The sequence below is a fragment of the Littorina saxatilis genome, linkage group LG12 (genome assembly GCF_037325665.1).
Source record: "Littorina saxatilis isolate snail1 linkage group LG12, US_GU_Lsax_2.0, whole genome shotgun sequence".
Lineage (NCBI taxonomy): Eukaryota > Metazoa > Mollusca > Gastropoda > Littorinimorpha > Littorinidae > Littorina > Littorina saxatilis.
In genome coordinates, this window is record NC_090256.1 from 24,965,821 (window position 1) to 24,976,210 (window position 10,390).

General features: G+C 42.3%; 1 protein-coding gene across 1 annotated transcript in view; it reads left to right on the top strand.

The window, feature by feature from the left end:
- Positions 1 to 10,390, top strand: part of LOC138981600 (growth/differentiation factor 8-like) — a 49,544-nt gene that overhangs the window by 36,859 nt on the left and 2,295 nt on the right. Inside the window, exons 2-3 of the mRNA XM_070354571.1 lie at positions 1,797 to 2,179; positions 8,951 to 10,390. The exon at positions 8,951 to 10,390 is cut by the window's right edge and continues 2,295 nt beyond it. Of these exons, the coding sequence (XP_070210672.1) occupies positions 1,797 to 2,179; positions 8,951 to 9,325 (758 nt within the window). The 3' untranslated portion in view covers positions 9,326 to 10,390. The remainder of the gene's footprint in view (positions 1 to 1,796; positions 2,180 to 8,950) is intronic.

The following is a 10,390-nucleotide window of genomic DNA, read 5'->3' on the forward strand; positions in this document are numbered from 1 at the left end:
GGACATAACAATCAAGAATATACTATTTTCATTAAATGGGATATATATTTGTTTTTGAAAGAATCTGTGCTGGTAGCTTCCCGTAAGGCATTCGGAGAGAGACAGAGAGAGAGAGACAGAGAGAAAGAGACAGAGAGAAAGAAAGAGAGAGAGAGCAGAGAGAGAGAGAGAGAGAGAGAGAGAGAGAGAGAGAGAGAGAGAGAGAGAGAGAGAAAACAACAACGACAAACAAACAAACAATAAAAGATTAGCAGGGCACTTTCATTAATTGTATGAGACATGGTCAGAGAAAACAAAAGTCGTTGGAGCAGGACAAACAGAACCGTGCGTAAGTGTTTTTTGTGTCTGACGCACATTTTGTGCGTAATCGGGAAGCATCGAGACTGTTACAGTTGACTTGATTAAGCTTTGTCTTTTGTCGTTACGTGTTGTTATTCAAATAAATATCTTCTCTCGGCCTCAGGTCGAAAGTGGGATGGTGGTAAACTTGGAGTTTTTGAGGGTGGGGTGGGAGAGAGGGGGGAAGGCGGACGACAAAGAGGGACCAATCGCGGCTCATTTGTTTGATGTCATGCCATAATTATGCTACTCTATTTTTTGTTAGGGGGGCCTCATCTCTCTCTCTCTCTCTCTCTCTCTCTCTCTCTCTTTCTCTCTCTTTCTCTCTCTATTTCTCTCTCTCTCTTTCTCTCTCTCTCTCTCTCTCTCTCTCTGACTCTCTCTCTCCCCAACTCTGCTCCCCCTTTTCTCTCCCTTTAACACTCCTTCTATCTCTCTCTTTCTCTCTCTCTCTCTCTCTCCCTCTCTCTCTCTCTCTCTCTCTCTCTCCCTCTCTATCTCTCTCTCTCTCTCTCTCTCTCTCTCTCTCTCTTTTTTTTTAAGAATGGATGTTTTTTGATAATACGCTCAATATTTATGAAATCGTTTATGATGCATCTTTTATGATACGGGCGATGCGTCATGGGCGTTTGAAGCCATCGTCTTTTCTCAGGGCAAATTGACATGAGGCGAACGAGTCGATCGCATCGATATTTGTGGACGTAATTCCATGGGGGCAGGTGGCTCTTCCATTTCAAAAGCAAATTGGATAAGTACTGAGACCTGCTTTCAACGATCTTTATCTAAAACAAAGCAGCAGTGGTGACGTTACTGGACAACTTTTCAACTGCTGAAATAAAGATCTGAAAAGACAGAATTTTTTCTGTGATGAAAGTTAATTTACAGACCTCTGAAGTAAAGGAGAGAGAGAGAGAGAGAGAGAGAGAGAGAGAGAGAGAGAGAGAGAGAGAGAGAGAGAGAGAGAGAGAGAGACAGAGAGAGAGAGAGAGAGAGAGAGAGTGTATGTGTATGGGTGTGTGCAAAAGAGAGAGAGAGGAAGAGAGAACGAAAGAGAGAGAGAGAAAGTGAGAGAGAGAAAGAGTCAGTGTGTGTGTGTGTGTGTGTATGTGTATGTGTGTGTGTTTACGTACGTACGTACGTACGTACGTACGTACGTACGTATGTACGTACGTGCGTGCGTGCGCGTACATGCGTCACTGCGAGCACGTATGTGTTCATGTGCAAGTTTGTATGCGTGGACACTCGGGTGTGCTTGTGTGCGTGCGTAGGTGCATATGTGCGTGCACATTTTCTCTTCCGTGTCTACATACGTACACAAATATCTTAGCACACCTGTCATATAGACATATAATATATATGCGATTGCGGCCGCACTTGATGAATGCACTGACGTGTGCCTCACGTCAATAGTCACGCAAACCTTTCTCACCAAAATGTTCCCCTTGTCTTTTCTTCAGTGCCGTCCCATCTGAAGAGCGGGGAGAGGGACTCTTGCTACTTCACCATGCCAGCCGAGGTGTACCGGTCCCACGTGACGAAAGCCTTCCTCTGGTTCTACGTCAGACACACCAGTGACGTCAAGTCCAACGTCATACAGATGAGAGTCAGCCGCCTCGGCCCACCTTACTCCAAGAAGCCGCAGCATTCTTCCAAGCGCGTCATCTGGACCCACAAAGCATACTCGGACAAAGCGTTCGGGTGGAAACGGGTGGAGGTCACGAGCGTTATCCGACGCTGGGTCAAGCACGCGTCCTCCAACTACGGGTTGGAGGTGGTGGCTTTGAACGGGGACGATAATCTTGTGGTCCGGCCTCCCGCATCGGCCCAGCTCCAGGGCTATGTGAGTTTCATTTAGCTTCTCAATTACATGTACTTGTTGGTGTTTATACGTGTCCGTATGCGCTATGTGAGTGTCTTTTAGCTTGTTCGCTATTTCTTGGCGTTATTCTTGTCCGTATGGGCTACGTTAGTTTCTTTCAGTTTCTTCAATATTTCCTGGCGTTTATATTAACCGGAAATACAGAGTTCCAGGGTTCTGTGAGTTTCTGTTTGTTCTGCTTGTTTGCTATTTTTTTGGCGTTTATACTTGTCCGTATTGGCTATGTGAGTTTCTTTCAGTTTCTTCAATATTTCTTGGCGTTTATATTTACTGGAAATACAGAGTTCCAGGGTTATGTGAGTTTCTGTTTGTTCTGCTTGTTCGCTTTTTATTGGCGTTTATACTTGTCCGTATGGGCTATATGTAAGTTTCTTTTAGCTTGTCACTATGTCTTGGCGTTTTAATTAACTGGAAATACAGAGTTTCAGGGTTCTGTAAGTTTCTGTTTGTTCTGCTTGTTTGCTAGTTCTTGGTGTTTTAACTTGTCCGTATGGGCTATGTGAGTTTCTTTTAGCTTGTTCGCTATTTCTTGGCGTTTATACATGTCCGTATGGGCTTTGTGAGTTTCTTTTAGCTTCTCCATACTTGTTGGCGTTTATTATAGTAACTGGAAATACAGAGTTCCAGGGTTCTGTGAGCTTCTTTTAGCTTGTGTATTATTTCTTGGCGTTTATACTTGTCCTTATGGGCTATTCGAGTTTCTTTTAGTTTGTTCAATATTTCTTGGGGTTTACATACTTGTCCGTTTAGACTACGTGAGTTTCTTTTAGCTTGTTCGCTATTTCTTGGCGTTTATTCATATGCGTATGGGCTATGTGAGTTTCTTTTAGTTTGTTCAATATTTTTTGGCGTTTACATATACTTGTCCGTATAGACTTTGCGAGTTTCTTTTAGGTTGTTCGCTAATTCTTGGCGTTTATACAAGTGCGTATGGGCTATGTGAGTTTCGTTTAGTGTGTTCACTATTTGTGTGCGGTTATACTTTTGGCTTGTCCATTATTTGTTGGCGTTTATACTTATCCGTAACTATACTAACCGGTAATATCGAGTTCCAGGGCTATGCCAGTTTCGTATAGCTTCTTCACTATTTGTTGACGGTTATGATTTTAGCTTGTTCATTATGTGTTGGCGTTTATATTTATCCGTAGTGATATTCGCAGGAATACTGAGCTCGAAGGCAATGTGAGTTTCTTTTAGCTTGTTCATTATTTGTTGGCGATTATACTTTTAGCTTGTTCGATATTTGTAGGAATTTATAGTTTTAACTTGTTCATTATTGGATGAAAATTTTCTTTTAGCCTGTTTATTATATATTGACGTTCATAGTTTTTCATAGCAATATTAACCGCACATTACCGAGTCACAGTGATATGGACGTGTCTGATATCTTCTTCATTATTTGTTGCGTTTATACTTTTAGCTTGTTCATTATTTGATAGTGTTTATACTAGTCTTTTCAGTAGCGATATTAACTGGAAATACCGAACTCAATCGAATATGTGAGTTTCTCTTAGTTTGTTCATTATATGTTTGCGTTTATATTAACGGAACATACCGAGGTCTGGGACTATGTGAGTTTCTTTTAGCTTGTTCGTTATTTGTTCTGGTTTATACTTTTTCGTAGCGAAATAAACCAGAAAATACCGAGTTCCAAAGCAATGTTCCTTTGGTTTAAACACTGTGTTTATTTGTCAAAGGTATATGAAACAAAACAAAAAGCTGAAAACAACAAAACAATATTTTGAACAACAAAGAGAGAGAGAGAGAGAGAGAGAGAGAGAGAGAGAGAGAGAGAGAGAGAGAGAGAGAGAGAGAGAGAGAGAGAGAGAGAGAGAGAGAGAGAGAGAGAGAGAGAGAGAGAGAGAGAGAGAGAGAGAGAGGGGGGGGGGGGTTGGTAATTTTGTGTGTGGATTAAGCAAAGATAAAACAACAACTGATCGTTGGTGAAATACACAATGTTGAAAACAAATAGGATCTCTATAAACCATGGAAATACTACTCAACTGGCTAATTTTTGACATACACGGCTTCTTTGAGACTACAACATGAAAAGCAACACACACAAAAAGTACACCAGAACAAAAGGATACCCGAAATTATAAAGAGAAGAATTTTTTTGTTTAAGCTTTTCCTTGTTATAAGCAGTATTAATTCGTCCCGTTTACGTCCCAGGCTATGTGAGTTCCTTTGCGTGATTGCCTTTGCATATGCGTTTATTCATGCGTATTAACACGTTACAAAATGTGAAAGAAGTTATTACTTATAACTTAACTGCGTCACAAAAGTCCAAAGAAAAGCATCAGTGAATGATATATTTTAGACAGCGAGAGTACAAGCACTCTTAAGCGTCAGAGCAAGTTTAAAACAAGTCGCGTAAGGCGAAAATACAACATTTAGTCAAGCTCAGTCGAACTCACAGAATGAAACTGAACGCATTGCATTTATTTCCGCAAGACCGTACACTCGTAGCATCGTCTGTCCACCGCTCGTGGCAAAGGCAGTGAAATTAACAATACAGAAAAGCGCGGGAGCGGTTGCGCTGAGGAGGATAGCCCGCTTTTCTATATCTCTATTCTTTTTAACTCTCTGAACGTGTTTTTAATCCCAACATATCATATCTATATGTTTTTAGAATCAGGAATGGACAAGGAATAAGATGAAATTGTTTTGAAATCGATTTCGGAAATTTAATTTTGCTCATCATTTTTATATTTTTAATTTTCAGAGCTTGTTTTTAATCCGAATATAACATAATTATATGTTTTTGGAATCACAAATGATGAAGAATACGATAAACGTAATTTTGGATCGTTTTAAAAAAAAATAATTTTAATTACAATTTTCAGATTTTTAATGACCAAAGTCATGAATTAAATTTTAAGCCTCCAAGCTGAAATGCCATACCAAAGTCCGGACTTTGTCGAAGATTGCTTTGCCAAAATTTCAATCAATTTTATTGAAAAATGAGGGTGTGACAGTGTCGCCTCAACTTTTACAAAATGCCGGATATGAGAGAGAGCGAGAGAGAGAGAGAGAGAGAGAGAGAGAGAGAGAGAGAGAGAGAGAGAGAGAGAGAGAGAGAGGGAAAGTGGGGGTGGGGGGTGGGGGGGTGGAGAAGGTATGGGGTGGGGGAGGTGGGAGGAGCAATCATCGTCTGCAAGGATGGCAAACAATTTTCTCTCTTAGGCCCACTTTTTTGCGACGAAAAATGGAAAAACCCGCGCCTTTGAATAGCACGTAGGAGAGTTGTCGAATCTAATCCATTACATGACAGAACGTTAAATTGTTTATGATGAAGAATCTCTCGATTATGATAAGAGCAGCAATAGCCAATCAAGAGTGTTATCCTCCGCGTGCATCCTGTGCTATCACCCTCGACCAGTGCACAGGGGTTGACTAACTGCGGAGAATTGGCTCTGAAAGCGTCCTTTATTTTTGCCCGCCGAAGACAAATTGCTTGGCCGCGGAACCTTTGGCCATTCTTTCTTATGATCTCTTATCTCGCTCCCTCATACATTTGTCTAATTTGAGTGCACCTTTCACTCAGTGGTGGTTATTTCTAGGCCAGGTTTGTATGTACACTCAAGGGGGAAGCTCTGCCCCCTAATCTTGGGACGAGGGGGCTGCTATTTTGGGCTGACATGCATGCCAGAGGCACGTCTGAAACGCCAAAGGCGCCGATTAGGAAAAGTTCATGGATAACTGTGGCGAGCCGGAGAGAGGTCTGAGGTCTCGGCAGCTATCTGATGTCTTCTGTCTTCTGGCTTATCCTAGCTACGCCTTCCTCTCGAGAAGGACAGCATTCCTATCGGTCCGCGGTCAGCTGATAGCCCGTCTTCTGTATCTGTCGGCATGCAATGGCTGTCCACTTGGCCTGCTCTAAAGTGCAGCTCCCCGCACACTTAATTGGGCAAAGTGACAAGAAATGTTTGGGGGGTGATCCAGGGTTAGGCTAATCCTTGTGGAACGCGGAAAAAGGAATGTAGAACGACACGTATGCCAACAATTTCACACGTACATCGGGTACCTGCTCGGGTTTTGGCGAGGCTATCCTCTTGCCTTGTCTTCTGTGACTTTTTAATCTTGTTCTCCCCGTGTCGGTCTTAAAACGTCGCGTGCCTGGCCTAAATTGCTGATGTAAGCGAAGCCTGATCCGGCGAGAAGATAGCGGCATTTTACCTACATTAGTCAGTCGATTCACGTTCCCTGACTCATGCTTACATTAAAACTTAGACAGGGAAATGCCGTTACGTTTTACAAATATACGTGTGATGTAAGGAGTTTCTGTTTGATGTATAAAGAGAGTGTTAAATTACAGTTTTTTTAATTTGTTATAACGAATGACAAAGAAAAAAGTATCGTAATTCATGAGATAATAGCAACATAAATCTAGCCTGTCAATGTTAGCTGCGTTTTTTCATATAGTTCCATAGAGTGCACGATCGGTATTTTTTTCTTCTTGAATTGTGAGACAAAAGAAGACATTGTGGACAAACAAATGAAAAAAAAACCCACCAAAGTATTGGTCCCTTAATTGCTGTTCCTAAACGCCAGATTCCAAAGACATGTCTTGGAACTGGAACACATTTTTTCCCAGAATGCTTTAATTATGTTCTCTGTTTATGTGACAGAAAGTAATACGTGTCAGGCGTCTTATTCTTGAAATTTGAAAATTCAGGTGTAAGTTGGTCACGACAACTTTTCAAACCCATTGTGTCACAAGCATTGCATTTTAATCTGATGTTTTGTAGCTGCATGGCTGTCATCTTGTCTTTGAATTTTTCAACATTGAAATAACACTGATTTAAAGGGGATAAACCTGCTAGCACTTTTATTGTAGATATGTAATACGTCTTTACTTCCGTAGGCGTGAGAAACTTAAGAATGGATTTTAAGGATGAAAGTAGCTTGTTCCTTTTAATGCCTGTTATTCTCTTAGGTGCCAGGAGATTGGTTGTGCATAGCTCTCACTCACTCTTGTAACACATTTATGCATTCATGTTGTTTTAAAAAAAAAGTTGTTGTATTATTGAAAGTTAATTTAGTTACACATGTGGCTTTTTATTAGCCGGATATCGTGCGAGCTGTGTCTCCTGGATGCCGGAGAAAAAAATCACAATCCTCGTAAAATCTGCAAAATTGAATTTTGTCATTTTAATTTTGTGTGTGTGATGGGTCCAAACATGTTCTTGGTCGGGAGGAAAATTATAGGGTCGGTTGGGGAATCGGAAACATTGCAATTTTTCTTCTTGGCTTTATACCTCATCAACGGGAGTTTTTGTAATTGCGTCTGCTTATGTTTCTTATTCTTTCAGTCATACCCGCTGTTTTTGTTGTTGTTAACTGTGGGCATACGAGTCTACTGCATGGCCACCCACCCTTAATTAACATAATGATTTTCCGCCATTAATGACTATCGGTAGGTATTTGACTATCTTGGTAATCATCATCAGAACCGCAATTTGAAAGGTTCAGTCTCTTAGTTAATGGAGGATGGAATATACCAGAAAGAGGATTTGTTCTTCGCAGATGGTACCATTCTTTGACGTCGGAAATAATTTGTTACCATAAGCCTTTCTTTTCGTCTTACCTCTTCCATTCATTCTATGCCTGCGTGTGTGCGTGTGTGCGTGCGTGCGCGCGCGTGTGTGCGCGCGCGCGTGTGTGTGTGTGTGTGTGTGTGTGTGTGTGTGTGTGTGTGTGTGACAAGCACTTCTCAGAAACTACCCGACGGATTTTCTTGAAAACTGATTCATACATTCCTGAGGGCATTTGCTTGTGTCGTTTTTTTCTCCGATTTTTGGTAGGGCTATTTGATGACGTTCATATTTGGCCGTTTGCAAAAGTTAAGGCGGCACTCTCACGGCTACAGTTTTTCATCAATTTGTTGGAAATTTTCGTTACATGATCTTCGACTTAGTACGGACTATGGAATTGCATTTCAGCTTCATACCTGAACAATTCGCTTATGAAATGTTCACTCAAAGTTAGCCAAATTTGTCGATTTCTTAAAAGTCGATATTTGAATCACAAAGGTGACACCATTGTTTTCTGTAATGCCTCTTGTATCCGAAAATGTATAGTTTTGTTGTGTTTGTTTCAAAAATGGGCTTAAAATGAAGAAAATCGTTAAATGGCGACTTTATTTATTCTTTGAAGAAGACGCATAAAATTATAATTTCTCTACCCGTTATCATTTGCTGATTCCAAAAATATACAGTTTATGGTGTTTGTCGCTGAAAATATGCTTACAATGAAGAACATCTGTGAAAGGTAATTGTGCTCCATGTTGCCTGTATCTAACTTATCAAGCTGGTTTCTGTGTGTCTGTCTGTCTGTGGGAATGATGACAAAAGCCTCCGAAACGGCTTCACCTACTGAAACGGGAATTGCAGGGTATGTTTTTTGCCACTCGAGTCGTGTCATGGGGTATTTTTGAAAAAGCAAACTTGAAAGGAGTCGTTAAAAACAGCGGACAAAAGTAGGATTGCACGACTTATGTTGTGTGTGTGTTGTCTACGAGAATTTTGTTTGAGGTCTTAAAAGCGAGCTTCCACTGAATCACATTGCCTTTGTGTTTGTCATTTGGCTGCACGACTTACGTTGTGTGTGTGTTGTCTCCGAGGTCTGATTTTCTTAATCTTCTTAAAAGCGAACTTCCACTGAATCACATTGCCGTTGTGTTTTTCATTTGATTGCACGACTAACGTTGTTTGTGTGTGTGTTGTGCAGGAGCCCACGCTGGACATCAAGGTGGAGAGGAACGTGAAGAGACGCTACAGGCGCAGCGACTCGCTGACATGTCACGACAACTCCACAGAGCACCGTTGCTGTCGCTACCCGCTCACCATCAGCTTCGCGGAGTTTGGCTGGGAGTGGGTGATCGCCCCTACCCACGTCAAGGCCGACTACTGCGCCGGGGAGTGTCGCATGACGCTGCAGAACAAGACGCCCTATTCCCTTATCGCCTCGCAGACCTCGGATGGTGGCTTGTGCTGCACACCCTCCAAGATGTCGGCGTTGCCCTTGCTCTACTTCGACCAGCAGGGCGACGTCGTGTTCCAGATGCTGCAGAGCATGCGGGTGGAGCGCTGCGGTTGCTTTTAGCGTCTGGCCCATGCTGTGTGGCACATAATCGCCTCCTATGTCCAAGGATCTTTGGAGACTGTTTTGACGTTTCTGCCTGCTTGCCTGACTGCCTACATTGCTCGCCTCCGCCTGCTTTCTGAAGATGCTGCGGCGTCCCCATCGCGTCCCTGCGGCGTCCCTGTGGCGTCCCGGCGGCGTACCTGTGGCGTCCCTGCGGCGTCCCCATGGTGTCCCTGCGGCGTTGTTAAGTGCGAGAGTTGTGGCTGCCCTTACTGCTACGGCGTCAGTGTCTCATTCGACACTGAAAAACACCTTCCGTCCCACCCCCTTTCCCCGTTTACTGGGCATTGGTCACACAAATATCGGGGGAAACCTTGCCTGATCGGAGAGCTGCAGACTGTTTTGTCCGTTATCACTTTCTCCTCTTCAAGTCGATCTTCTGTTGCTAACTTTTCCTTTGCTTGGGAGATCGTACTTTGCAAAACCGACCCACGTTAGTAAAGGGAACACGAAGAAATACGCTGATCTGGCTTGGAAGACCAGAAGCTCTGCTTTTCAAATCCCTGTTTTATCCGATTTGCCTAAAGTCAGAACATCTTCTGAAAATCCTGAAGTCGTGAAAAGTAGCCCAAATGGGATGGTGTCATTAATGTTAAATGGGATTATGAACCACAATCGTTAAAGTTTTTTCTACAGCCAAAACGTACCTAACCTAAGCAAATTAGGACATTGATCCTTTATGCTCCAAAACCAAGAATGCTTTTCACGTATATCCTTAAAATGTTAGTCTTGGTGACTTTACAGTCAATTACATTCATAACCTAAAAGAAGTGTGCACGGTATACTAGACATCGCTTACCTTGCATTCGGTTGGAAGCGTGTTGAAAACTCGCAAAAGACGGAACTTTTGTTCGTTTCTGAAATCGACGAACTGTGAAACTACACGACTGTACATGTGTCTGACAAGTCTTTTCAAGGACTGACCATGATGAAGCATTTTCAGTGTGTCAGGACAACAAAGGTACTGGTGTTCTTTGGTGTTCCTGGGCCAGTATTCTGAAGTCGAGTTTAGAGACCCTAGTC